Source organism: Fusarium verticillioides, chromosome 5 (genome assembly GCF_000149555.1).
Source record: "Fusarium verticillioides 7600 chromosome 5, whole genome shotgun sequence".
NCBI classification, from domain to species: Eukaryota; Fungi; Ascomycota; class Sordariomycetes; order Hypocreales; family Nectriaceae; genus Fusarium; species Fusarium verticillioides.
Genome location: NC_031679.1, coordinates 3,332,452 through 3,358,186, shown reverse-complemented (window position 1 = coordinate 3,358,186; position 25,735 = coordinate 3,332,452). Strand labels below are relative to the sequence as shown.

General features: G+C 49.0%; 10 protein-coding genes across 14 annotated transcripts; 2 read left to right on the top strand and 8 right to left on the bottom strand.

The window, feature by feature from the left end:
• Positions 1-37: 37 nt before the first annotated feature.
• Positions 38-1,685, bottom strand: FVEG_09138 (mitochondrial-processing peptidase subunit alpha; the record flags this gene model as incomplete). Its single annotated transcript, XM_018898068.1, has 2 exons — positions 38-1,603; positions 1,653-1,685. The coding sequence occupies 2 exons, from the start codon at positions 1,683-1,685 to the stop codon at positions 38-40; spliced, it is 1,599 nt and encodes a 532-aa protein (XP_018755864.1).
• An 878-nt stretch (positions 1,686-2,563) lies between these two features.
• On the bottom strand, positions 2,564-4,476 carry FVEG_09137 (hypothetical protein; the record flags this gene model as incomplete). The annotated part of the gene is made up of 3 exons (XM_018898067.1): positions 2,564-3,172; positions 3,223-3,316; positions 3,368-4,476. 3 exons carry the CDS (start codon positions 4,474-4,476, stop codon positions 2,564-2,566), a joined length of 1,812 nt encoding a protein of 603 aa, XP_018755863.1.
• A 2,778-nt stretch (positions 4,477-7,254) lies between these two features.
• FVEG_09136 (hypothetical protein) lies at positions 7,255-10,627 on the bottom strand. 2 transcript variants are annotated; one of them, XM_018898065.1, is made up of 6 exons: positions 10,309-10,627; positions 9,942-10,206; positions 9,395-9,891; positions 8,104-9,346; positions 7,945-8,026; positions 7,255-7,886 (listed from the first exon to the last, which is right to left on the bottom strand). In XM_018898065.1, the coding sequence occupies exons 1-6, from the start codon at positions 10,451-10,453 to the stop codon at positions 7,635-7,637; spliced, it is 2,484 nt and encodes an 827-aa protein (XP_018755861.1). In that variant the 5' UTR covers positions 10,454-10,627; the 3' UTR covers positions 7,255-7,634. The 2 variants fall into 2 exon arrangements, with proteins under 2 accessions (XP_018755861.1, XP_018755862.1); XM_018898066.1 differs by having other exon boundaries at positions 7,525-7,886; positions 7,945-9,346; positions 10,309-10,559.
• Positions 10,628-10,709: 82 nt separating this feature from the next.
• Positions 10,710-13,963, top strand: FVEG_09135 (hypothetical protein). Its single transcript, XM_018898064.1, has 3 exons — positions 10,710-10,946; positions 11,041-11,378; positions 11,435-13,963. The coding sequence occupies exons 1-3, from the start codon at positions 10,862-10,864 to the stop codon at positions 11,606-11,608; spliced, it is 597 nt and encodes a 198-aa protein (XP_018755859.1). The 5' UTR covers positions 10,710-10,861; the 3' UTR covers positions 11,609-13,963.
• On the bottom strand, positions 11,275-13,728 carry FVEG_16524 (histone-lysine N-methyltransferase, H3 lysine-79 specific). The gene is made up of 2 exons (XM_018905744.1): positions 12,791-13,728; positions 11,275-12,737 (listed from the first exon to the last, which is right to left on the bottom strand). Exons 1-2 carry the CDS (start codon positions 13,342-13,344, stop codon positions 11,810-11,812), a joined length of 1,482 nt encoding a protein of 493 aa, XP_018755860.1. The 5' UTR covers positions 13,345-13,728; the 3' UTR covers positions 11,275-11,809.
• Positions 13,964-14,222: 259 nt separating the features above from the next.
• Positions 14,223-15,702, bottom strand: FVEG_16523 (hypothetical protein; the record flags this gene model as incomplete). Its single annotated transcript, XM_018905743.1, has 2 exons — positions 14,223-14,442; positions 14,501-15,702. The coding sequence occupies 2 exons, from the start codon at positions 15,700-15,702 to the stop codon at positions 14,223-14,225; spliced, it is 1,422 nt and encodes a 473-aa protein (XP_018755858.1).
• Positions 15,703-16,396: 694 nt separating this feature from the next.
• FVEG_09133 (hypothetical protein) lies at positions 16,397-16,705 on the bottom strand (the record flags this gene model as incomplete). Its single annotated transcript, XM_018898063.1, has 1 exon — positions 16,397-16,705. One exon carries the CDS (start codon positions 16,703-16,705, stop codon positions 16,397-16,399), a length of 309 nt encoding a protein of 102 aa, XP_018755857.1.
• Positions 16,706-16,799: 94 nt separating this feature from the next.
• Positions 16,800-18,143, bottom strand: FVEG_09132 (hypothetical protein; the record flags this gene model as incomplete). The annotated part of the gene is made up of 4 exons (XM_018898062.1): positions 17,688-18,143; positions 17,513-17,640; positions 17,017-17,464; positions 16,800-16,964 (listed from the first exon to the last, which is right to left on the bottom strand). Exons 1-4 carry the CDS (start codon positions 17,901-17,903, stop codon positions 16,800-16,802), a joined length of 957 nt encoding a protein of 318 aa, XP_018755856.1. The 5' UTR covers positions 17,904-18,143.
• A 1,099-nt stretch (positions 18,144-19,242) lies between these two features.
• On the bottom strand, positions 19,243-22,952 carry FVEG_09131 (elongation factor 2). Of its 3 annotated transcripts, none has more exons than XM_018898060.1 (3): positions 22,900-22,952; positions 22,498-22,811; positions 19,243-22,448 (listed from the first exon to the last, which is right to left on the bottom strand). In XM_018898060.1, the coding sequence occupies exons 2-3, from the start codon at positions 22,558-22,560 to the stop codon at positions 19,329-19,331; spliced, it is 3,183 nt and encodes a 1,060-aa protein (XP_018755854.1). In that variant the 5' UTR covers positions 22,561-22,811; positions 22,900-22,952; the 3' UTR covers positions 19,243-19,328. The 3 variants fall into 3 exon arrangements, with proteins under 3 accessions (XP_018755854.1, XP_018755855.1, XP_018755853.1); XM_018898061.1 differs by having other exon boundaries at positions 19,275-22,448; positions 22,896-22,951; XM_018898059.1 differs by having other exon boundaries at positions 19,275-22,448; positions 22,498-22,952.
• On the top strand, positions 22,752-25,122 carry FVEG_09130 (eukaryotic translation initiation factor 3 subunit L). 2 transcript variants are annotated; one of them, XM_018898057.1, is made up of 5 exons: positions 22,752-22,822; positions 22,884-22,935; positions 23,005-23,473; positions 23,530-24,567; positions 24,620-25,122. In XM_018898057.1, the coding sequence occupies exons 3-5, from the start codon at positions 23,165-23,167 to the stop codon at positions 24,701-24,703; spliced, it is 1,431 nt and encodes a 476-aa protein (XP_018755851.1). In that variant the 5' UTR covers positions 22,752-22,822; positions 22,884-22,935; positions 23,005-23,164; the 3' UTR covers positions 24,704-25,122. The 2 variants fall into 2 exon arrangements, with proteins under 2 accessions (XP_018755851.1, XP_018755852.1); XM_018898058.1 differs by having other exon boundaries at positions 22,999-24,567.
• Positions 25,123-25,735: the final 613 nt, after the last annotated feature.

Below are 25,735 nucleotides of genomic sequence, written 5' to 3'. Positions count from 1 at the left end.
CCATGCATCGCCTCTTTGGAATAATCGTATGCTGTACTTATGTGCTGCCAAGCTTCCAGCTGTCAATACGATCTTGAATCTGATCCCAGCTCATCGAGTGGCTGCTCACGCCATATGCCTGAGCTTCCTGAAGCACCACGGTAGGGGCACCGCTTCCGCCGCCAGGGTTCTTCACCTTGCCGCCAACAACCATCTTGGCTACACGGCGAAGGTCATCCACTGTAAGGTTCTCGATGCGACGGCACATATCCTTGACGGGGATCTTGCGGCCATGGACCTGGATGGAACGGCCGAGATCTTCAAGCTCAACCATACGGCTCTCTAGGTTCATTAGAAGACTCGATCGCAGCTGGTTCTTCGCGCGGGCAACCTCGGTCTCTTGTAGCCGTGAGAAACCTGTTGTGAGGGTCAGAGCACGGAGCTCTTGGCACATAACGTCGAGCATGTTGGCGGTACGGCCAGGCAGACAGCTGGCTGAAATACCAAAGAGGCCGGAATCAGTGTAGGAGTGGTTAAATGCCATACATGACTCAACCCAGCCATGCTGGTTCAGGACATTTGTGTACAGACGAGAGTACATGCCCTTGCCAGGTCCACCAGCGGAGAAAGATCCGCCACCACCAAGAAGAGTCTGAAGCGTGGCGAGGGCATAGATATCATCCGAAGCCACGGGTAGACCCTCGAAAGCGAGGTGAATATGTGTGAAAGTAGGGAGACCGCTCAGGTTAGGTGGTTGAGCGGGGAGTGAGAGGAAGCCTCCAGTGTATTTGGAGGGCTTTGTGATGTCGTTTTGAGAGGGGAGATTTTGAAGGTTTTGAGAAGCGGAGGGGGGGTGCTTGAAGAATCGTGAGAGGAGGCCAGAGGAGGACTGCGGTGATGAAGACGCTGACGATGAGCTGGCTTCGCTATCTGATAGTTCACTGTCACTTGTCTCTGAACCAGTGATTTCTTGGACGCGTTCGCTACCCTTCTTCATGTCACCGAAGAACTTCTCTGTTAATCGGACAGCCTCTCCGTGCTCGACTCCAGCATAAGCCACGACCATTCTCTCAGGTCGGTAGAAGAGATCGCGGTACGCCAAAACAGTATTTCTGTCAATAACGCCTAATCTCTCCTCCGGGCATAACAGTGGATTTCCGAGCGTATTATCCTTAAACGCAGCAGTGTGCACCAGCTCAGGCAAGATTAGTTCGGGCTTGCTCCAAATCTCTCGGATTTCATATCGAGCGGTCTCGATCTGCTCTGCCACCTCCTCTTCCGTAATTTGAGGATCCCTAATCGTTTCGGCGAGGAGTTCGATTGTCGGGGGAACGGCATTGTTAAAAGTTGCCGCCTGGTACATCATGCTCTCTCTTGAAGAGGCACATTGAATATTTCCACCCAGGGCCTCGACCTGCTCGAGCATATCGTCTGCGGAGCGCTTCGATGTCGATTTGAAAGCAAGACGGTCCATAATGTGAGATACACCGCGGAGAGAGTCGTTTTCGAATCGAGAGCCGCCTTCGATATAGACACCGACGCCAGCGAAGGATCCGGGGAGGGCCTCTGATGCGACTCGTAGGCCATTAGGAAGTGTTGTGACTCGATCAAGTTCTGTAGGATCCTATTACACATCAGCTGAGGACCTCCAATGCATACATCATACAAAATACCTTCTCAATCCCCTTCACATGAACGGTAGCCATCGATCTCCGCGCCAGCGAAAGCTTGGAGGCCTGCCCCAAGACCCGGGAGCATGACGCCCGGGCCCTTGTTGGCAGGTACTGAGTAAATGGACGAAGCATTATCAAGATGCGCCTGCTAGCAAGAATGAGAGAAGTACAAATCTCGATTCTGCTCTAGCAAAATGCAAAGGGCAAAGAAATGCTTGGTTGAAGTACTGGCGCTGGCGGCTGAGTTTGCGACTAAAGCCGTCGAAATTTAGCACAACCCCGGTCAGGCCGCCCGCACTCGGCGATTAGCCGGATCATCTCGGTGCCGGGAACGACGGTGATGACATAATGCGATTTTTTGATATACAGATGCGAGAAAGACAGGAAGACAACTGAAAGCTTTCCGAGATTCACGAAAGGATGAATTAACAATTCCCATTTCCCAGTGTAGACGCTGGAGATAGCACAGCCTGGTCTATTTGCCGACGTATGCAGTGACGTTCGTATAACCAACGCCCTATGAAAACAGCATCTCATCTTGCGAAGCTACACGAAATCTTTAGCATTTCAGTTGGAATGATATCAGAACAAGTCTATTCCATTAACTCCTGCTCATAGGTCCATATTTGGCCATTCGCATCCTATCCCATATAAACGTCCATCTCTCTTGTCTAAATCTCCCTCATATATCTTAGAAGAATGAACCAGGACAACGCTGTGCCGCGCCAGCCAAGCAAACCAATTCTGTATTTTTCGACAGATGGCTATGTTTAAAATTCCTCCAACGCCTTTGCTGCCATGAGAACCAGGACAAACCAATAGAACGCCATATATGTAATCGTTCCTAAGCCCCACTTGAAGATCAAGTGGTCTGTATATATGTGGTAATTTGAACCGGGCTTCGAATGAAGTCATGATCGAACCGTGATGTCGTGTTCGCTCGTATCTGGCTGTGCAGCGGCATCTATACTTGTCATTTCGCCTTCTGTGGCGCTCACTGTACGGCCGGCACTGCCATCAAAAACCCATGGTCCAACATTATTTCGTGGGGTGATTGGTCCTCCAGTGCCGCCTGGAGGTGACGGTGTTCGACTATCTCCCAGCTGGCCAACTCTTCGTGGAGCTGAGGCCGCATTTCGAATAGGCAACGGCTCGGATATAGCGTGGCTAACTTCATTCCGCTGAGGTGTTTCTGGTGTGATATTGACAGTGACATCCATGTGGTCTATGTCGGCTGTGTGCGATCGCTCCGGTGTCGAAGTTCCCGAGTTAGCAGCAGCAGGAACCGGATCCGTCTCTGGCTCAGTGTCGGCTTGAGCTGGAGTTGATGCTTCTGCCTCGGCTTCGTTCTTAAGCTGTTGCCATTCTTCGGCCAGTTCATCGACATCGGCTTCTAAATCGGCACCAGCTCTGCAGTTCGGGCAGATGAAGATGGGGTATTGTGGTGAGTTGAGCAGTGATCTTACACACTTGAAATGCCAGGTGTGAGAGCAGGGTGCTACAAATAAAGATTGACAGGGCTACATGATCGTCAGTAAAGTGAGGCGGAGAATGAGGTTATAAGGCTTACAGCAATAGAGCTCAAGCAAATGGAGCAATCTTGAGAGTTAGTACCAGCTGCTCCACTAGAAGCCATCGTCTGCAACCTCTTGTGCGCCGCCATGCTAATCAGAATGTCAGCCTTCAAGTATTTCAACAGTGGACTCAAAACTTACTTAAATGTGTTGAGCTTGTTCTGCCAGCCACGGTTTAACTCTAGTCGCATCTTGACACAGCGGAAGATCATTTCTTCTCCACCTTTAAAGTCAATTCCGAGTTGAACGATATCCCCATCGTTGACGGGGAAAGCCTTGCTTTCCTGAGACGGTGGGCTTAACCGAATATGGTTCAGGAATGTACCAGAAGAGCTTTTAACGTCCTTGATATACCATTTTCCATCCTCGTACCAGAACTCGCAGTGGCGACGACTAACGACCTTGCTCTTGAAGCCCACTGGTGCAGCTGATGGCTGGTTACCAGGCATATTCGACATGGAGTGACTATCGCGCTCCGAGTAACGGCCAACACGAATCTTCTCAGAACCTGTGGGCAGAGTTCTGGAAATGGGAGGGAATGTCAGGGACGGGCGTGTAGAGCGCGGGTCGTAATAGGCTGAGAAGCGAATCGACGGGGTAGTTTCGGGAGTCGATGAGCCCCCTTCGCCAGTGGTGGCTGATCGCGATCTCGTCATGGTAGGCTGGTCATGGTTCGAGTCGACTACGCCGGCGGCTGCGGCTGCGCAGGCTTGAGTATCTGCAGTCATTGATGATTCTGTTGCAGCGGTAGTGGGGTCGTTGGTGTCGGCAGAATGCTGTGAAGAAGCCTTTGGTGATTCAGTAGAATTTGTAGCAGCCTTGATAGAAGCGGTAGCGAAAGCGGAGGCAGGAACAGAAGTAGGAGGCAGCGCAGGTATCGATGTTGCGGTGGTCGCCGACGTCAAATTCCTCACGGGATCGGGTGTCGAACTGACGAGTGTCAAGTGGTTGATGTTCTGGGTTCCAGTGGATGGTCCACTTGTAGTAGGCGAATGGCTGAGGGATCGCGTGAGGCTAGAGCCGTGTGGATTAGGGGACGTGCTTCGTGCGCTTGCTGTGCCTGTGCCTGTGCCTGTGCCGCCTGCTGATCCAGAGCTGGAGCTGTTATGGTGATTGTCGCGAGACAATAAATGGTTTTGTGTATAGTTGCGCAAGTAGCTCAAACCTCGGAGACGACTCGGTCTTGAGGTTGATGTGGAGGACGACTGTGGCGGGCCCGCAGGCGTGGAAACCACTGGTTGAGTAAACATATTTGGAGAGGGCAAATCAGGCACCCGAGGGAGGGGATTTGAAAAAAAAAAAAAGGAAAACAAATATGTAACTGGGCGTATGTAAGAGAGAGCAGGGCCCTGTATTGGGTGGGTGCCTGCAAGGGTATAGCTTTCAAGGCAGAGTGACAAGAAAGACAAGACGGGAAAGGGATGAACTGGAACAGAAGAAGCAAATGCAAGTAGGTACAAATGCAGATGCAATGAATGGACCAGGCGCTGGTAGGTATTTGAGCAGATCAGATCAACTCTAAATCAGAGCCAGACGGAGCCAACCGAGAAAGGGAGAAGCAGTACGTAGAATGCGGCGCAATCTGGACTTGGACACTCCAGACACTATCAATCAGGTCAGGCAACAAGTGAAGAGAATTGCACTGCAGAGAGACGAAGCTTAATTTCCGGTCTAACCCTTGCTTTGCCTTGAATTAGAGTCTTGTCTTGTCTTGTCTTGCTTCTTGTTGTGTTTGCTGCAGACGGCGATTTGACTGAAACCTCTACTGAGACAGACGCTGGCTTTGGTGTTGCAGAGTACGTATTCGGTACGAGGAGAGCGTCGGTAAGAGAAACAGGGTCTTATGATGGATGGCGTGCGCATATGAAGCAGGCGATATCACTCAGGTTTATCGTTTCGTCTACTGCAGTCGCTGATGGGAATTGCTCAAGTTGAATTGCCTTCTCCTGCCGGTTCAGTTCCGTCTTGCAGATCAGTTCTAGACTTGGGGTCGATGGTTCGTTATTCCGTTAGAGGCAGGGAGGTAGTCAGTCCTATGAGGAGGGAGGATTGATTCCGACGCAAGATTTGATTGATGGCAATAACAACGGAAAAGCAAATAATAAACAAGACCAGAAACAGTCGAAGAAGCACGAGGCAGATAGAAAGAAAAAGGAAGAGGGAGGTTGGTGAGTTGATTTACGGGCTGGTCTTGGCGATACGATGGATCAGAGAAACAACAGTGGCGGCGGTACAGTATTTCGTACAGAGCCCATTCAGCGGGTGAAAGAAAAGAAGACCACTAAATCAGTGATGGAACCTGCTGTGCTTTCTTTCACCACACCTGAAGAACCGGGGAATCAAGACAGGGGGGTGTCATGTTCTTGAGCTTGACAGGGGCATCGAGCTTGATTTGTTCTAGTGAGTGAAGGGGGGGAGACACTCCTCCTCCAGAATAAGAGAGGGGATCGATCAGGATATGGGTCCCCTAGCGAGAACGCCCGAGCAGAGAGTGAGATCCATGAAATCTAGCCAAGGAACGAACAGTTTTGGCAGACGTAATTATAACAAAGGACAGCATTTTGCGAGGCTAACCTTATGCCACAGTAGATATTTCATCATCAGAAAGGTTTTTGGTGATTAACTCAACACCATTAACCATTGAAACCTGATTCTCTCCACGCTGGCAATCCCTCAGTATGTAGGACTCATGTTAGTCTCAATAAAGATTGCATTAGTGGCCCATCAAGAACAGACAATTACAAGGATCATCTACGAATAGCGAATTGGTTCATGGCGGTATCAATCAGTCAACAGTGCCCTAAGGTAACTAGAAAAGTAGGCAACATCACGCACGCAGCCAAGTGATCAAATCTGCCTGCCAGTCAGAATCTGAACGTGATTCGGGGTGGCCGCTCCAGAACATCTCAGCTTCACTGACTCTTGGAAAAAAGGCGTCTTGGCGAGACATAGTACAGGGGTTCAGTATCGGAAACGGAGCGCGGATCCTCTTTTGGAGGTGGCCAAATACTTTACGACCTCAGTCTCTGATGACACTATCAGTGGTAATCCTTCAGTTACACGACATGTTGTTCGTCATCAAATTTCGGTAACAAAAGTCGCTGGTAACTGTAAGACCCTTACTCTGTAAACGATGCAATATCAACTGCCCTGAATTTCATGCCTAAGCAGCTCCACAGTCTAGATCCATCATGACATACATTCTCCATCTTTCATACAAGATACCCCAAGCCGGCCACCTTATTAAAGAAGGCCATTTTCCACAATTAACCTCTCCCAACCGCTACCCAATCTCTGATACCCACTCATTGCCCGTGTAGAAACAGTCTAGACAGTCTATCTCAACCAAAACGCCTCATGCTTCTAGAAAAAGAAAGAGTCCGTCCTCAACGATTTCTCAAAGTTCCTTCGGTTAAGGCTTAAACCCAAGTTGAGTTACACTTCGGACTTTTGGATATGGTGTTTCTGATACCGCCACCACCAGACTCTTCGAGACCTAACACCATAGCCTAAAGAGGAACAGGGCTTAAGCTTACGATGCAAGCAAGCAAACGAAAAAAATGCTCGGGAGGCGAAAAAGGGGGTAACGTTGAACCGGTGGATTGAAGGTTCTCTCAAGTATCACGATAATGGGAAATTCACTGGCATAAAGTCTCCGAGTTTGTGTTACTGAGTAGTTCCTCAGCAATTGCCTACCTTGCCTTAGCTTGCAGTTGGTTCTGTATGTACATGCCGCGGTCATCCCCACATCGGAGCCAGAATGTGACCCATGATATCATCATCCTACCCTCCCTCTTCTCAACCTACAGTACCGTACAGTACGATACAGGGTCCTCAACTGTCATGCCACCCACAGGCATCATCTGCTTTTCTCACCATGGAACGGTTTCGGTTGATCCCGACCAAGTATAACGTTATCTTGAGCTCACACGCGAAACCCTCCATCCCGTGTAGATGCCCGCTAGTTCCGCTTAATGTCGACTAATGTTAGAGTGCCAAACAGTTATTGCGGATCATGAGACACCAACAGAAACATGACTTGCAACTAGGCACGTCACGAGACCCTGGGAAACATCACGCGAATGTCCGTGATATCTTCCGAAACAACTGCAGACTCTCACATTCCAGTCGGTATGTGCGGAGCTGAATTGAGGCGTTATTTCTCATGGCTCAATACACAATTATAAAAAGAATTCATCAATTGTATGTCCCATCAACTATGCAGCCACTGCAGTAGTTGCTTGGCTCATAGCTGCATGGCGTTAAACGAGGGTTCCGATCACATCATTGTGTAACTTGACGAGATCCATAATCGATCATGGCTGCATCATGTCTGTGGATATTCTTGCTATGAAAGTACGGTAAAACTGGTTATATGTGCCTCTAAGAAATTACAGTAGAGCTGGCTCTACTTCTTGAATACGGATTGGCCCAGACGTTCGATCTCTCTTCCCTCTTGTGACCCCTTTCCTGCAGCCTCCAAGAGCCTCTCCCACGACTCACTGTCCTTGAGCCTCACGGCTTCTTGCGCGGCCTTCACCCGCATTCCGCACTTCTCATACATGGTGATCGTCTCTCCAGCTTCTACTGATGTGCACTTGGGTACAAATACAGATGCTAAACGTGGGTTGCCCGCTTGAAGCGTGAGGTTGAAGAACGGCTACGATTGTCAGTATCATATCTAACTAACTCCACAGAGTTCTCATTCTGTAACTCACCTCCCAACCAATGGGGCTTCTCCTTGTCTTGGAAATCTCCTCGATCTCGTTCCAGTCTCGCTTCGCAACTAGTGCTCGTAATCTGCAGGGACAATAGTTAGCCGTTGTCCAACGTTGTCGTCCCGAAGCCAGGGCCTGTTGGAGAAAAGGTCCACATACCGAATCCACCACGCCACTTTCTCGGGGACTTTGAACTCGCTCTGGATCTTCTTAGCCCGTCCGTGGTAGCCCAGTCGAATAAGCTTAAACATGGTTTCATTGACGCTCAGGCCAGTAAAGGTGTCTGTCAAATCCCGGTCGAAAGCTTCCTGCATCCGCAGAAGTGTCGTAGCCTCCTTCAACGCATGAACCTCGAACGTAGACTCCTTGGAATCCGCTAAGAGCTTTGCTGCCAGTGCCAATTTGTCAGATGCTGTTCGAGCATCAGGTTGTTTCAATGATTCCCGGATAAAAACGTTGGCACCATCTTCTCGTCGGTCATCTTGATAATACAGATCTTTTAGCAGCGTGTTGTCACCCTCTTCCATGGCCAAAGCTTCCACCAGTGATGTTGCTGTCGGTCGCGCATTAATGACCCTGAAGAAAGCGGCGAGGGGCAACTTCTTCTTGAGCTGCAACAAAACTGACAGTATCAAGTCTGTGTCGCCACTCTCAACAGCTTTGTCAAGAGCAAGCTCGTCCTCCTCCATACTCAAGAGAAGAGGAACCTGTCTACCACCACGAGGCTCATGGTTGAGAAGTTCAGTAGCAAGTCGGCCCCTTCCTTCTTGGTATGCTGCACGAGCGATCTCTTCAAAGGAAATTCCAGGCTTGCCAGATAGTCTCTCCACAATCAACCGGCAGATGGTATCGTCATCCTCGCCACCTACACGGACTTTGCAAGACGCCCAGTGTACATAGATTCGATCTGTTGGTAACTTCAGATAGCCTGCGATCTTCAAGGCAAGAAGATACTCGTGTCGGTTGAGCAATCGTCGAATGAGGCTCTCCGGTGTCAAGCGGTGATACTGCTCAAAAGACAGTGGCATGCCTACTTCATAATATCGCACAGCGTTGAGCACGCGTAGAGTCTCGCACATGTCAACAAAGTCGTCGCTGTTATATATATCGAGTACAGATTTGCCAAATGAAGCTGCTTTGAGTAAACGCTTCTGCCAGTGGGTATCAAACTCGCGCCCAGCCGCATTAACACAAGTGTCCACAGCACCAGTAAGATTAGGTCGTATTAGTTGGATGTAATCATCTGCTTTTGGAGACTCAAGCTCTAGTTGGCCTACAGCGTCGAGAAGAATCGAAGCAGGCGATGAATCTGAAGACTGCCCAAAGACTTCGAGGGTATCCCTGGGCACTCTTTCAAGGAACTCGCAAAAGTCATTTGTAATTAGACGGGCACCATCGTGTTCTATAAGAGTATTAGTAGTCTGACTTTGAAGTTGAATAAGGCACATACCAGAAATGACATGCACACGTGTGCTATCGTATATATATGAAGATGAAGAGTCACCAGGTCCGATAATATGCACCTCATCCTCCCAGGCAATGAGTGCATCAGACCCACACCATTCAACATATAGAGGAGGTGTTTGAGAGTCGGAATCATGTTCGAATAGCCGTTCTTGGAAGTCACTCGATATGACATGAGCTTTTCCATTCACAGCATAAAGATTGGCGTAGCGACCATCCGGAGAGACACTAATATGGCTGAAAGGTCCAATATCGAGGAAACGGTCTTCGCAATCAGTAGCATCGACGACGTATACAGTCTCATCAACACTTAATAGTACCTCGACAGACCTAGATAATGTGTGGTTCGGTGAAATGATTGACCAAGCATGGATCTCGCTTTCTGGTATCTTAGCAAGAGCTTTTGGTCGGGGTTCAGTATATGATGAGACTGTGACGAGTGAGTTGTTTCCAAGTAGTGCTACCATGCCATGGTCGTAGAAACTACCTCTTGTCAGTCGCGGAAGTAGATCCTATCACTAAGAGGCACCTACCGACATGACTCGACGCTATAGTTGTCGGCACCATGGCCGAGGGAGAATTGTGTAAAGTCTCCTTGCAGATCATAACAGCGGACCGTACCGTCAGTGGTAACAACGAGCAGAGTCTCATCTTCAGACCACCCAAGGCCTTTAATGGTACCATTATCCCAGGGGATGCTTCGGAGTTTCTTACCAGCAAGACTGTAGATGTCAATTGCTGGTTTTGCTGATCTTCCTGGTTGATATGCGAGAAGCTTTGTGTCGTCGCGCCATAGTGCTAAGATATGGTCAGTTACAATCACATCGACACTAACTTCATCATAAGTGTATTGGAAACTTATGAGTTAACGATCTTAGATTTCTGTAGCTTAGAACTCACCTAATGCTCCTGCATATGGAGCTCCCGCAACGATATAATTATCCAAGTCGAGATCTTGGTCAAACACAGCTGTATACTGCTGTGTCTTGCGGAACCATCTGTCCCCGACACTCTCCCAGTCAGCTCTGGCGTGAAGTGTGTCCATCTCGCGTTATCTCATATTGCAACCCAATCTTTTTGAATTTATTGAGGAAGAGACGCGCCTGTAGCTGAATGTTATTCGTCAGCAGGGCACCTGTATAGTATGAATGAGAGCAGGGAGCTTGGGTGCTGCATCATACCGCAGGTAGCTCAAGTAAGGTAAGTGGAGGTTGCCCGGCGCACGGCTATTCTCCGGCTGGAATTAGCGGTCGGGTAGCACCTTGTCCCGCTAATTTTAGTTTCCTTTCAGTGGTTGCATCATCTCACATGGCTGGAAAGAATGAGCGGTGCAAGTGAATGCAAGTCACTCTGCTGACCCAACTCATTCTCCCGTCACTTTGACTCAATCTCATTTCATCCACATCAAAGCCTCATCATCTGTCGACCATCTCACACATTAAACTCGCTCACAATGCCAAACTGGCGTGACCAATATCTCTCATCCATCAAGGATGCAGAGCTCAATAATCCGGTCAACATGGAGCTTGTTCAGGCTTGTTCGTAAAAGCACCCCCACATAACCCCTCCTCCAGCATGCGACAGTATCACGCGAGGATACGAAAGGTTTATCAAACTGACAATGATTTCAAGGCTCGCAGATGGCAGATCGCATATCTGCTCTTGAGGCTGAGAAGAATGGGCTAGAAGCGCTGGTCGCAAATAGCGGAACACCAACTACACAGCCCACCGAACCCTCAATAAGCGACCCTGGTGTTGCGCAACTAAAACAGGATCTCGCCGAAGCCCTTCGATCAAAGGGTGTCACCGAAAAGCGATTACGCACGAGCGAGGAAGAGTTGATGCAGCTACGGGCAAAGCACAAGGCAGATACGAAATCAATCCGCGACCTCACGGCCGATAGAAATAGTCTTACTACCAAACGAAAGGATCTAGAACACGAGTTGAGGGAAAAGCACAAGCTTCTTGAGGTACGTATGGCTCAAATGCTGCTTTTCATCGACATTGTTGCTCACAGCAATACCAGCAAGTACAAGATGAGATGATTGCGATGGATCTACAAATGTCCATGGCCGAGAAGGAAAGAGATAAGGTGAAGAAGGAGAACAAAGAACTGGTGGACAGATGGATGAAGAGGATGGCACAAGAAGCAGATGCTATGAACCTCGCCAACGAACCCATCTTCGAAAAGGGACGATAGTTAATGATCCATGTGGTCAAACGAAGCAGGTCAAACGGAGAAACGAGCCACGATGTCACGAGAGAAAAAAACAAATACTATATGGAGTATCCTGTAAGTCCGAACATACCCTTATACCCCACGCTGATGTAACCGTCTGCCCTATCCCTATTTCTCCAACACCATAATCTCTGCCACTGAGTGCTTATGAAGCTCTATAGTCTACTTGCGCGTCGAAATGAAGTACGATCCTCCTGCATTAGTCCAACTCACATAACCCTCAGGGTATGTGCACTCTTCCACCTCCAGGATGGTGCTGCCAACGTCGTTAATATTGTGGTTGTTGCTTTTTTCCGCAACAAAGGATTTGAGCGACACGATCTTGCAACCAGATTTAAGATCCAGAAACATACGGACCAAGTCGTCGTTGAGCTGCGAGGTGAAGGCCTTGTTGTTTACAAGCACAACATCTGCGCGCTTGAGGGCCTCATGGATGGGCAAATTCTTGCGGAAATCGCCCCGTTCCAGGTGAACCTTGCCAGGTCGAACTCCCCAGAGCATGCATCGGGCATCGAATTCCTTCTTTTGCTCCTGAGCAAGGTTGCAGGCGTTCTCCATCATCTCGCAACCCCAACTCTCACAACCGATCTCGAGGGCCGCTTGCAAAACCACATTACCAACACCCGAGCCAAGATCAACGAAGACCTGACCAGAGGTCATTCGTGTCTGCTCTACCAAGATTTTAGAAATGAAGGGGTGGAGTAGTTCGCCATAGACATAGTCGGTTCCGTTCTCATACTTTGAAAGAAGTTCCACTTTGAGAGCCACTGTTCGGTCATAAATTTGATCGAGAATGAAAGCCACAAGGTGCTGAGGGAGCTCATGCATCTTATCGAGATTCTTGGCAATTACACCGTCCTCGACTAGAGCACGAAGCTTTTCGTTGTATTCGCGCAGAGCTGCCTTGAAACCCATCAAATCCTGGATGTTCCGGTTGGAGGCCTTTTCCAGTCTTCGAATGATGCCACCATTGGGATTTGTGAAAGGCTCTGCTTCCTCTTCGGTGAGGTATGTTTCAGCTACGTGGCGAACCACCTTGATGCTGGCTTCCACGGCATCGATCTTGTCTTTTCCCCATACTAGCTCATACCTGTAATCATGTCAGCATTAGTTTTGGAGGTCTGGGTCGCCGGGAAGACTCACTTTTCTCGAGGCTGTAAGCTGGGATATTGTAGTCGGATAGCCACATCCTCTTTCTGTGCGCCCATCACAGGCACACACTTGTGCTCAAGCGAGGCCACGTCTACGGCATGGATGAAGCCTCGACTGTCCATCCGATCCTCAAAGGCTCTTACGCTTCTCAGTTTGCGGTTGGGGTCAACAAAGCTGCCGTCTTCCGTGCCTTTGCGTTGTCTCTTGGTATCGAGAGTCATCCATCCATCGTCTTCGCCATCGCTGTCTTTGTCGAACTCGATACGGTCGCTTGCTGGTGATCGACGGGTGACGGAGGGTGCCTTGCGCTTACGCTCGAGTCGCTTCTCGTCGGAGGATGAGGGGTACGGCGAGTGACTAGCCTGTCGTGCCAGTGGTTTCGGCGAGGGACGGTGGGAAGAAGAGGAGCGCGATGCTGAGCCGCTGAGTGCGGAGGTGGATTTAGGCTTAGGCTTCTGGGCAGGTCGGTCGACGACAACCTTTTCGATCCTGATCTTGGGAGGGTCGACCTTGATCTTGTTGTTCTTGCCGCCGAAGAGACGCATCCTGGATTAGTGAATAGTATGCCGGTCCTAGTAATCCAAAATGTCTTTCAAGGTAGAGCGGCGACGGGGTCTGAATTGAGTTGGGTCACAGGTCAGGGATGGAGGGGTTCGCGGTGGCGTGTGCGTGTCGCTCCCGGAGTCGGCAATGTCGCGCAACGGGTGGGACTAGATTAAAGAAGATGGTAAAAACAAGAGAGAAGAGTACGAGAGAAGGAAAGTGAGAAGTGAAGTATGGGGTAGAAGTTCCAAAAGATAAGCGGTATTAGACAAGTGTTTGGGTAGGCTGTGTTGTAACGTGACTAAGGTATTCAGTATAGCATCGTGGCACTTTCAAGATAACTATGCAGAGTTCAAGTTTCGAGGCGACTTGCGGCAATCCACCACGAAATGCCTGAATGGCTGCCTTCAGTTACATGAGTGGATGCCCCGGAGCCTTACATCAGCTGGACTGGGAGGGAGCTGGAGCCGGGCCCGGGCCATCTTGCACTGCAGGTAGAGGAGGTCCCCTGAAGGAGGCCGCTAGACCCACTGTAAATGCCCTGGGTTTTCCAAGGTTGAAAGAAATATCTTGACTGGTCAGAATGTTCAAGGTGGGTACGTAACGTTGGGCACGTGGCGCTTTCCCTTTCAGCCGCAGATGGTTGCCTGGAGAGCTACCCTACAGTAGTCATGTGAATAGAGGCATTCAAACCTTTTTAAGCCATCTTTTACAAGCATTGCACTTTCATCTGTCTGTCCACGACATGTATTCTCTTAACTTCCAGTTGAACTGCTCTAGCTGGAATCTTTTATAGCAGTCATGTTCTTTTACTTTGCATATTCAAGCAACAATATATAATTCAAACGCTTTCTCCCGATGGCTACTCCGTAACTCCCCCTTAGTGACACGAACAGTTATCAAATAGGTTAGAACAATGGGTAATTGCGTTAAAAGCACCCTCTTGCCAATATATCTCGTTGTATCGATCCTCCACCTCGCTGGACTCAGGATGATCGGATATGTACTCTTCTGGCAGCTCAAAGTTATGCGTACTGATCTCATCCTCCAGGTGGAAGTCCAAGGCATGCATCTCATGGGCCTTGGAGAATTGGGTTGAGCTATGAAAAGAGGTTAGCTATATACTATATCGATAAAACCAGTGGAATAAGTACTTACCGAAATTTGATCATTCGCCGCTTGTCAGCACAGTAGTCAACAACGACATGAATACCTCCAAGGTCGGCATGACCTAGTTTGCTATTGAGGCAAAGCCGCTCAGGACGAATTTCAACTGGGATACGTACCCCAGCTACTTTGATTGCATACGTCTTTGGCCTTTGGGAGGGTTGCTGAGGGAGTGCCTGGCTGTAACAGCATTCCTCGCACTCCATGTAGTCTTTGCCCTTGTCACCCATAAGGATTGTGAGAGCCTTTTGGTGGCCACAGTCTGGAACAGGCCTGGAAGCCTTCTTTACGGCGGCATAATATGGGTTCAGGGGGTAGGCTGCAACATCCATACGACAACGTGCCTTGTCAACCTCCATGTAATTACCCTTGCATGGCAACTCATAGTTGGTACATAATGAGCACTTGAGAGGGCGGTACTGGTTTCCAAGCTCACAGATGGGTCGTTCTCCAGTAGTATCAAGGATTTGCATCTGGTTGAGCGTCACCCGATCAGAGGCATCATCGATCTGCTTGCGTAGCTCGGCCATAAAGTCTTCAAGACTCTTGACGGTCCATGTCTCATCACATACAGGGAGGGCCAGTCTTGAGAAGTCGGGCTTTCGGGTCAAGCCAGCCCTGACGATCTTTTGAGCCTGCCGGTTGACCATGGGTTTTCGCCGATAGTACCAACCCTCTGCAAGATCCATGAAATGCTCCACGCAGACGGTTGAGAACTCATCGTGAGGATAGGCCTGGAAGAACTCAAAGTTTCGTTGCTGTCCGATCTCTTCCCAGCTTTTTGTAAAGCTTTCGCATTGGAACGACTTAGGTCTAAGCTTAGGCACCTTCTCTTCCTCATCTTCACTGGTCTCCTCTTCGTCGGCAGCCCCTGAACCGGCAGGCGTCGGAGATTGAGGAGGTTCGAGATCCTCCTCTTCCTCCTCAAGGTCTGCCAACCAGCTGAGAGTTCTAATGCGAGACGCGGCTCTTCTGGAAGTCGAGGCTGTTTTCCTCAGCTTGAGCGGGACTGGGGTATCGTCAAATGTCTTTTTGCGCTTGGTGGATGGTGCAGGGAGGAATGCTTGGCTAGATTCAGGCTTGGCTTTTACAGGTGCTGCAATGGGTGGTCTGGCCGGGGTCATTGGTGAAGCTGCAGAAACTGTTTGAGTTTCCTTGGTCTTTGATCTAGTACGAGGTGGTGAGATAGCCATGATGTTAATTTGCGTGTAAGATAGTTGATGTTGCATGAACTTTGTGTTTAATCGCCATATGGATCATGTTGAGCTCCTTATATTGAAAGCTGTGAACAAAAGCTTGGTGATTCCTTGATGCTTTGCTACATTGTTCACTGTCTTTGAAAGAGCCCATTCACTTCAAACAAAGATGACTCTCTAATGACCATTCTTTTACTGAACTCAGGCCACTAAATGAAGAGAACGGCACTCAGAGGAAAGAATATAAGCTTCAAAAAACAACAAAGGCCCATTGTGTTAAGCTCTGAAGCCCTTGAGGGTATGTTGCAGGTTTGGTAGTTGCTCTGATGGAGTAACACCGAGGGTAATACTTCAACCATGGCCTTTCATAAGTAATGAGCAAAGTAATATTTAAGTAATAAGTACAGTATCTAAGTGTTTCTAATGGTTGAAGTGAATGAAACTCGGAGTCGTGGTAGTCTGCATGCAAACACACGCACCGAGAGCCTCCAAAGCTCCTCCATATTGAACTCATAACCACTGAAGCAATAAAATATCATAACCAACCCAGAATCAAATCTATGAGCTTTTTTCTATTTTAAGTAATTAACGTAGAATCATGAGTCATGTAGGTTTATCGAAAATGTGATCATCTTTGTCATAAGTTTCGTGTCAGGAGACAAAGGCATTATGAATGTTCGCGACAAAGGCGTTAAACGTGCTTGCTGTATCCGTCGTGGTGAACACGGGCATAGAGCAAAGACTCTGTTCCCTCAGATTGAGGCGAGTTCACCAAAGTTTCCGACCAGGAAACAACGGAACTGTCACTTCTCGTGCTCAGTCGACCATATCCGTGGTCTGGATCAGTTGGGGCTGAGGTATCGATGCGCGAGAGACGTATGGCCGCGATCTCGTGTCTTGTCTTGGAAGCCTTCGGCTTCTTGATGCTTGAGCCGGGAGTAGTATAAATGAGACCAATTGAGTTCATGTGTGCTTCAGTCTCACTGGCAGTGGGCGACATGGGGCTAACGCATGTAATGCGAGATGACACTCGGCTCTGTCGCCTCAAACTGCCTAGAGACAGAGCTCCGGAGAATCTGGAACCCACGATAGTTTTAGGTGGAGTTCTGTGCACGCTCAGGGAGGAACCAGCTCTTTCGACATGGGGACAGCCCATTTCTTAACGTAGGGAATAGCATGGGGATGTTTGTTGTCATGATAGCGACAAAGGTCTCGCGAACCGCCCAAGAAGCTGCGAGTTGAGGGCCATTGATTGGATCCTTATTGATGTTAGATGCATGTAGTGTGACTTATGGGTTGAGATATACTTACAGACACAAGCAGCACGACTCGAAGGATAGCAGCCATGGTGACAAACAACCCACAGCTGAACAGAGCAATGAGTCCGGCCTTTTGAGGCCAAGGCATAGCAGCCTTCCAAAGCATGGGCATAGGGATCATGATGAGGTAAAAGTCAGTTGCCAAGTTGAAAGCGAGACAAGTCCATATCAAAGCAGGTGAAATGGCAGCATGGCAGAAGGCTCCGGGATCAGGGAAGATCTGCCACCAGTGGTCGAATGGGCGACAACTGAGAAGAAGGTTCATTTGTACAACAACAAAAGAAGAAATTATGAAGCCAAAGCCGACGATGACTCGAACTCGGTGGCTTTGAAGGTCTTTTGTAAGTCGATAGTAGAAAGTGCACATGGCTCCTTTGAGGATCCAGAGGAGGGATGAGTAAGTTGCCCATAAGGCGATTTGGATCTTCGAGCCAATGATACTGTAAGGATTAGCATGAGTAACCAGATGTATAGAGTTATTGGCCTACCGAAGCTGATATTCATGATCTTCTGGTTGTAAAGAGGCCCGTTGCTCTTCGGTCATTGAGTTGTTGGCCAGCCCTTGAGCAATATTCCCGACCGAGTATGCGAGTCCTGTTTCTATGGCGTAAATACCCTGACTATGTTAGCATAATACATCCACACCAGATGTTCGTCACCTACAGCAGCCAAAATGACGAGATAGTCATCTGCCCAGAGGTTCCTGCATCCCACAGTCCTGATCCGCACACACGACCTCAACACGGTGACAAGCAACGCAATGCCAAGTAGTGTGAAGGCCTCTATGTTGAAGGCATTGAGGTTGACCTCCGTCATTGCTGCAGCACTTTCTTCAATCGACGTCTGGGGATCCATGATGAGTTGAACTGCAGCTTGCATCTGTAGCAGAGCAACGAGAGCCAGCCCCTCGGGGAGGAAACCCGTGATATAAGATTATCAGAAATATCTGATCTGAAGCCAGCGGCGAATTTGTGCGTCTAGACAATCTAGTCCTCAATTTTTACTTCTTTTAGGGTCCATCTCCAATACTCCACGTAAAACTGCTCCATGTTTCTGAGTCCAGCCTCTTCATCCCTCACATCCCTCACATCCCTCAACGGAAAAGTCAAGACCTACCAGATCATTTTTTGCAAAAAAGAAAAACTCGGTCTCTGCAGATGGACTCAAACCAAACGAGGAAAAGTCGAACGGGCCGTCGTGTTTCGTGGCAGAGACAAAAAAGCAACGTTAATCCACCGGGGACGTCCGGGTATTCGTTAGCTGCCGAAATCGTGGAGAAAGTGCCAAATGTGTGGGAGCAAGGGTTAAGACCGTCAGGGGTCAGAATGTGATAGTCTGTCTTTTCGCAGTTGACATGTCACCGTTTGATCTGAGGGTAGTGGAGAAGAGAGACTCAGCCGCCGCTCTCGCCAAGTTTCAGCTCGTATTGGCAAATCAGGTACTCTGCATAGAGACCTCATATCGGATGAGGGAAGCTCAGCTCCGCCACTCGTCAGTTGATGTGAGGGGAACAGATCCGATCTCGTGGTGAGACTTACAAAACGTGTACAACGTGTACGCACAACACAGGAATGGGCTGGTCTGTCTTAAACATAAAGCAGGAGGGAGATCATAGTTGGTTAAATAAGGTACGGAGTCCAAAGGAAGGTTGGGTTCTATGACTATGTGGATGAAGTCCTACAGAGGCCTGCATGAGAAAACCTTGGAACTTGCAGACTGTCGACTGCCTGATGTACTTTCGACGATTCTGGCGAAGTAGATGACGATATAAATGCAAGTCATCATGATTCTCGATGAGAATAGAGGAGAAGTCGAATAGAAGATCTCGATCGACTACTTCTATACGTGTAAGAAAGGAATAGAGAAGTAGAGAGGGAGGAGTAGTAGAGAACGATTTTCAGCGTTGTGTCCATGAGGCGAATGTCACGGAATACCATGGAAGTATCACAACTTGGCCCACAAGAACTATCCAAGCCAGTACTTGGCTAAAACAGTTTTGAAGCTCCAGGGCTTTACCAATAGGAGTTTCTCCGGTCTACTCGCCCGAGTCGTTATGGGAAAAAGAAGCTCCATAGCTTATGCGTTGTAGGCGTACTATCCATAGCTCTCCCATGATACCTATTTCGAAATTTATATCTGTCAAGAAAAACCATGAAGTTGTGCCTGTAACAGATTCATCTGATCTCTATGCAATGCGGGAGAATCCATATTACACTGCGGCCGATGAACGCATGCACACTACAACCACCCTGTCACGACAGCCTATATCATAACATGCATAATTTTATTGCTTCTCAAACATATCTACCTCTTCAGTGTCTTTTGCTTCTCTGCGTCTGTAGCAACATTTCTTCCTTCAACAAGCAATCCCTTCTTTCTCCTCACTCCATCCATATATCGCTTCGCCACGTTCTCCTTGTCAGCCAACTCACCAAGATCCTCTAGATCGTCTTCTGTGAAAGGTACCCAGAAAGGATCTTCATCCAGAATCTCGAAGCCAGCGAAGATCAGCTGTGGCTGGGCCGCACCACTGGTACGCTTACGCATCTCGTCGGCAAATCCGAAACTCTCAGCTACAGGAACCAGTGCTTGAATTGTGAAGAATGGTGTGCCTTCTTTCATGAGTTCGGCGTTGACACGACCACGGCGACGGGTAAGAACATCGTATACACGGCCGAGGACTTCTGTAGATGCTTGAATCTCGACACTGTACATGGCAAGCATGAGGCGGGGAGACCAGTCCATGAAACCTGCGCGAAGAGATGATTGGAAGGTTCTGATGATCTCACCAGTGAGACGACCAAGTTTGTCGCGTGCAGAGGAGTCGTCTTCGGCAAGGTTCAGTGTAACATCCTCAATAAAGACTGCAACGCCCTGAAGTGGCTCACTGCACAGAGGACCCTGAGCCGTAGCAAGTTGGAAGGCGTATGAGATCTTGTCGGTAAGATGGCTAGGGTGAAGAGACTCATCAGCACGAGGTGCAGTCTCGACAGTCTTTTCAGCAGAAAAAGCCTTGGAGAAGATACCATCTGCAGTAGCATCAATAAGTAGGTTTGGTCCAGTACGTCGAGGTCCGAAGGCCACAATCTTATCAATAGAGTCTTTCCAGACATCTCTGCCCTTTCCACTTTCAAGCTTCTCCTTAAGTTGCTTCTTAAAGTCTTCAACGGACAGGGTGCTTCCAGCTGCAATATCAGCTTCAGCCACGATTTCTTCGCCCTCATCATCTTTCTTAGCCCCACGGTCGTAGACTCGCTTGACAGCATCGCCATTCTTAACCAAAAAGTCTGTTACATTTTCGGGGATTGGCTGCACACGTAGCGAGAGAGTTACTTGCTTTGAGCTTGTTGTAGCTACAACCGCGCCACGGCCAAGGTCCTTGTTCGCGGGTGGTCGCATCTCTTCGGCTCGGACAATTGTCTCGCGGTATGGAACAATAGGAGCACCCGGTTGAATATCGCACAGAGCAAATCGCTCCTTGAGATCAGTCAAGCATCGCTCAAGATGCAGCTCACCTGCAGTCAACAACACATGTTCACCACTGCCTAGAAGCTCATACTCAGCACAAGGATCGCTCTGAACCAGAAGCTTGAGGCCATGAATCATCTTGTCAAGATCGGCGGGGTTCACAGGTTCCAGTGCAACACGAACGATAGGCTTGCCCAGCATGGTGACACCCGCGAGGTTGACGGCTCCGTCGCGACGACTGCACAAGGTACCGGATTTGAGAATCTTGCCCTCCAGACCACCAATGCCAAAGACACAGCCAGCAGGGACTGAATCGAGAGCCTCGAGGTTTCGACCCATGAGCATGTAGAGCGCAGTAACAGTGACCTCTTGAGGCTCAGGATCGGCGTTTGGCTCAGCCGGTGACCATTTTGGAGGAATAACGTAGAGTTTGTCACCAACTGAAAGTGTTCCCGAGTAAATACGAGCGAAGCCGATAAGGTGCTCAGGATCAACCTTCTTCTCTTCCAGCTCAGGGGCGTAATCATCAAGGTTGATGGCATCCATCGAGTCCGCCATGCTGTCAATACCGTTCTCGCCAGCCGCAGCCTGGGCTCGAGCGGCTTCAGCTCGCTTCTTGCGTGCGAGCTCTCGAGCCTCTTCGCCACTCATCTGGGTTCCGGCACGTCTCTTGTTCTCGGGAAGTTCACTCTCAGGAATAGAAACCATTTTACTGACGTAGGCAACCACGGGGTCAGACTTCTCATGTTTGAAAGAAACCATGGCGTCCTTGATAGCCTGGTCAATGTGCTCGGATCCTGGAGATTCTTCGATCAGCTCGGGTAGTCGTGCAGCCTGAGCGGTCGGGGGCGAAGGCAGAGATTCAATGACGGATACCAGCAGTGCTGTTGACAAGGGAAGCCAGTTTGCGAAAATTGTCGTCATAAGAAGCTTCTGGTCTCGCGACTTGAGCATGTGAGGGGTGATCTTGATTCCAAGGGACTTGGTGACCTTTTCCAGTAGATCTCGATCACCCTGCCCGTTGTCACCTCCCACTGTAGCTTGGTAGACAGTCCATACTGGCTCCAGCACCAATTGCACAAATAAAGGCTTCAGATTCCTCCCCTTAAGATGCTTAGGGCCCAAGATCTTCTTCGTCTTGGGATCCAGGTAGAAGTTGCCCCAAAGAACCTTTTCCATGATTCCGCGCTTAATGCCCAGCTTCTTCTCGTACATGGCAGCGAATTGTCGGCAAGTGAAGGCCCACCCATCAATAGCGCTGCTGAAAATAACGTTGTTCTTCTCGGGAGCAAAGTAAATATCTTCGTCATCTCTCTCCTCGAATTGTACCTCGCCCGTATCGCTGACTTGATCGGCAATTGCTGATTCCTTGGCTGCTGTGGCAGCATTGACTCGCTCCTCCATTCTTTCTCTCCAGTTGAGGTCCTCTTCCATACGCTCGCCCTGGAAGAAACTTCCTAGCACAGCGTTCACCTGCTCTAAGAGCTTATTCAAGTGGATATATGCTTCTCCCGGGGTCATTTTGAGTTCTGTCACAAGTCGATCGATCTTGTTAATGACGAGCAAGGGCTTTAGCTTCTCTGTCCATGTTTGGCGAAGAACAGTCACCGTTTGACTGCAGACTCCCTCAACAGCATCAACAAGAACAACAGCTCCATCACACAGTCTTGAGGCTGTTGAGACTTCTGAGCTGAAATCGATATGACCAGGTGAATCGATCAAGTTGACAAGGTACTCCTTGTCCTCGGGCTCAGCGTCGGGGGCTGCTTTCCGACGCATAGCGAAGTAGAGTGAGATAGCTGAAGACTCCATTGTGATTCCTCGGGTCTGTTCATCAGGTCTAGAGTCAAGATATCGGATCTTGCCCGCCAGCTTTGGTGAGATGATGCCATTTGTGGCAAGCAGAGCGTCCGTAAGTGAAGTTTTGCCATGGTCAACGTGGGCCAAAATGCAAATCTGTAAGACGTTAGACTATGCGATCTCTATTCCATGAGATTGTACTGACATTTCGAATATCACTGGACAGTCTTTGCAGACTTGCCAGCTTATCTGGAGTGACGACAGGCATTATGACGACAGTGATTTGAGTAGGGTAGGTTGACGTGATAGTGGGGTTCAAGATAGAAGATGTCTCGAATGTCAAGTAAAATTTCTAAATATGGGGAGAAGGAATCTGCTGGACCAGCGAGACCCTAGCTCTAGAGACTCCAATTTCGATCTTCCAAACCCAAACTTATATCGATCTTTGTCAGTAGGTGTTTGAGTGATACTTTGCCTGGCCGTTACTCATATAGGCAGTGTGACTAATCTAATCCTTAACTGCAACGATGGTCAGCAAATTTTAGACTTCATCAGGCACTTTTGGCTCAGTATATCTGCTAATCGACTAAGAATGACTCATACATACTACACGCAAAGAGCCTGAGACACCCAAAAAACCAAGGCAAGTCTTTTTGTCCAGCAAAAGCTGCTACACCTTGAAAGGCTGAATTCTCAAGCTCACAAGCTGAAGCACCCCACTAAATCTGAATGACTAAGCATTGACCCCGCGCAAATCCATTGAAGCCCTAACACAAAAAATCGCATCGCTCCTAAAATTTCCCCCCTCACCGCGACGACGAGACGAGACGAGACGAGCGAGACCGACGCGCGACTCGACTCTACAAGACACGATGGCTACTTACCAAAACGGCGTGGCTCCGGCCCGTGCCATCGATGACGACAGCGATGTTGAGGAGGAGGCTCTGGTGGCCGAGTACAAGGAGCAAGTTCAGTATGAGGATGGTGATGATCTCAGCCGCACCACTTCTTTGAACCTCACCGCGCAGACCGACGATATCCAGGCCCGACTTGTCCAAGCCGCTCAGCCCCTCGATTTCCAGGCGCCTCTTGAGGCCAAGTTCCAGAGCTACGATGCTTACTGCAGCTTGTTTCACTTTATCTTGAACTCCGAGGGCCCCGTCGATCTTGAGCCCCCTTCTGTTGGTCTCACCAAGTTAGATGTTGAGTTGGACAGGGCTAATAAAGTTTTCTACAGTACTACTGGGCTTGGGATGTTATCGATGAGTTCATTTACCAGTTCAACTCTTTCTCCTCGTACCGTATGCGAATTGCCCGGCAAACAACCAATGAGGAGGAGCGCCAGGCTCTCCGCGAGAACCCCAACACCTGGGGCTGCTACAGTGTTCTCAACGTCCTGTACTCCCTTATCCAGCGATCCCAGATCACCGAGCAGCTCGCAGCCATGAAGCGTAACGAGGATCCCTTGGCCGTTGCCGGTGAATATGGCTCAAAGAACCTCTACAAGATGTTGGGTTACTTCTCCATTATTGGTCTTCTCCGAGTCCACTGTCTCCTCGGAGATTTCAGCCTGGCTCTCAAGACCCTTGATGATATCGAGCTTAACAAGAAGGCCATGTTCGCCCGCGTCATGGCTGCTCACTTCACCACCTACTACTACGTGGGTTTCTCCTACATGATGCAGCACCGCTACGCCGATGCCATCCGCATGTTCAGCCACATCCTCATCTACGTCTCGAGGACCAAGAACTTCCAGAAGAGCGCTCAGTACGACTCTATCACTAAGAAGAACGAGCAGATGTACGCTCTTATTGCCATCTGCGTCGCTTTCCAGCCCACTCGTCTGGACGACACAATCCACAGCGCCCTCCGTGAGAAGTATGGCGACCAGCTCCTCAAGCTCCAGCGCGGTGGCCCCGAGTCCCTCCCCATCTTTGAGGAGCTCTTCCGCGCAGCGTGCCCCAAGTTCATCTCCCCCGTTCCTCCGGACTTTGAGAACCCCGAGGCCAACATCGACCCTGTTGAGCACCACCTCGCCGTCTTCATGGACGAGGTCAAGACCAACATGTGGAGCCCTACCATTAAGTCTTACCTCCGCCTCTACACCACCATGGATCTTAACAAGCTCGCTGGTTTCCTTGAGGTGAAGCCCGAGGAGCTTCGATCATGGCTCCTGGTTACCAAGCAGCGAACCAAGCAACTGCGATGGCAGGACCAGGGTCTGCTTGAGGGTGAGCTCGTCAACGTTAGCGACCTTGACTATGCTCTCCAAGGCGTAAGTTTTATGACCCAATCCAGTATCTCAACATAAACTAACAATCCTCCAGGACCTTATCCACATCTCCGAGGCTAAGGTGGGACGAAAGCTTGTGGACTGGTATCTCCGAAACCTGTCCCGTACCTATAACTGAGGTGCTATAGAGAGAACTGACTGGTCGTTTTTCTCACATTTTACGGGGTCTCAGATTCAAGCCAGAAACAAGCGCATAGAGCGCTATGGCTGAATCCTCCAAACGACCCAGGGTCAGGAGAATACCTGGGGTTATGCAGGCCGACTTGATAGGATGCATGGCATGGCAAAGGCGTCTCGGAGTTGGTGATGCTCGTGCAAGAGCTTGAGAATTTCTCGAGTTTAGCTGTATGTGCGGCAGAGATATGGCACTTCCTCCTAGAGGTACGAGAGCCTGTGAAAAGGCTATGAAGAATAAAAGGAATCAAAAGTCGTTTAATCAAATATCATGATCCTAAAAGTCTATATTAGCATTATGAATTATGTCAGAAACCAGTTCTTGTGAAGGCTTCACAGTCACAATTACATTGAGTTCCCCGTACAACTGAGAACAATTTTGACAAGCGTACCAACCATAACACGGAAATCATATTTAGGGTTTATCTGTTAGGATCTGGTCTTGAAATGGGCTGAGGAACCCTAATAGTGCGAAGATCATATGATGGTCCAAGACGAAATTGAGTAACAGGTTACAAAGCCTGAAAATCTGATCAAGCTACTCACTACCCTTGACGAATAGTCACAGAAAACCCTCTGTTTCTTGGGGCTTGAGTTACAGCTTCTCAAGTTAGACACAGCATTGATGTTGGGTTTTGTGTACCTTGCTCTAGCCACTTAGATCACTCTATGATGCCTTATCACCAAAAAGTCTCTATATTCAATACGACACTGGGATATTTTGGGAAAGCCAATGCTTCTATGTAATTCCATAGCAAGCTCGTGCCACTTAGAATGATATGTCAAAACAATCAACATTTTGTTTCCAGTCTGTTCGAAGAATACCTTAACTAACATATTTTTCGTTATCCTTGGCTGAACTGGTTCACTGTATAAAGTGTAGCTCATGCCATGAAACTAGGTAAAAGCTATACGAAAGACTTGACTCCCGGCGTAGGGTTCAGTCGGCAGCTAGTTAGTATCGGACAGAAGGAGG

What these genes read in the sequence shown, in the direction of transcription:
- FVEG_09131 (XM_018898060.1), bottom strand. Translation starts at nt 22,560, where the DNA reads ATGCCTGTCGTCACTCCAGATAAGCTGGCAAGTCTGCAAAGACTGTCC. An exon ending in TGTCCAGTGATATTCGAAAT is followed by an intron (nt 22,449 to 22,497) that starts GTCAGTACAATC and finishes AACGTCTTACAG; the next exon opens with ATTTGCATTTTGGCCCACGT.
- FVEG_16524 (XM_018905744.1), bottom strand. Translation starts at nt 13,344, where the DNA reads ATGCGTCTCTTCGGCGGCAAGAACAACAAGATCAAGGTCGACCCTCCC. An exon ending in AGCTTACAGCCTCGAGAAAA is followed by an intron (nt 12,738 to 12,790) that starts GTGAGTCTTCCC and finishes ACATGATTACAG; the next exon opens with GTATGAGCTAGTATGGGGAA.
- FVEG_09136 (XM_018898065.1), bottom strand. Translation starts at nt 10,453, where the DNA reads ATGGACACACTTCACGCCAGAGCTGACTGGGAGAGTGTCGGGGACAGA. An exon ending in TCCATATGCAGGAGCATTAG is followed by an intron (nt 10,207 to 10,308) that starts GTGAGTTCTAAG and finishes ACCATATCTTAG; the next exon opens with CACTATGGCGCGACGACACA. An exon ending in TATAGCGTCGAGTCATGTCG is followed by an intron (nt 9,892 to 9,941) that starts GTAGGTGCCTCT and finishes GACAAGAGGTAG; the next exon opens with TTTCTACGACCATGGCATGG.
- FVEG_09130 (XM_018898057.1), top strand. Translation starts at nt 23,165, where the DNA reads ATGGCTACTTACCAAAACGGCGTGGCTCCGGCCCGTGCCATCGATGAC. An exon ending in TCGATCTTGAGCCCCCTTCT is followed by an intron (nt 23,474 to 23,529) that starts GTTGGTCTCACC and finishes AGTTTTCTACAG; the next exon opens with TACTACTGGGCTTGGGATGT. An exon ending in TTGACTATGCTCTCCAAGGC is followed by an intron (nt 24,568 to 24,619) that starts GTAAGTTTTATG and finishes ACAATCCTCCAG; the next exon opens with GACCTTATCCACATCTCCGA.
- FVEG_09135 (XM_018898064.1), top strand. Translation starts at nt 10,862, where the DNA reads ATGCCAAACTGGCGTGACCAATATCTCTCATCCATCAAGGATGCAGAG. An exon ending in CATGGAGCTTGTTCAGGCTT is followed by an intron (nt 10,947 to 11,040) that starts GTTCGTAAAAGC and finishes AATGATTTCAAG; the next exon opens with GCTCGCAGATGGCAGATCGC. An exon ending in AAAAGCACAAGCTTCTTGAG is followed by an intron (nt 11,379 to 11,434) that starts GTACGTATGGCT and finishes CAGCAATACCAG; the next exon opens with CAAGTACAAGATGAGATGAT.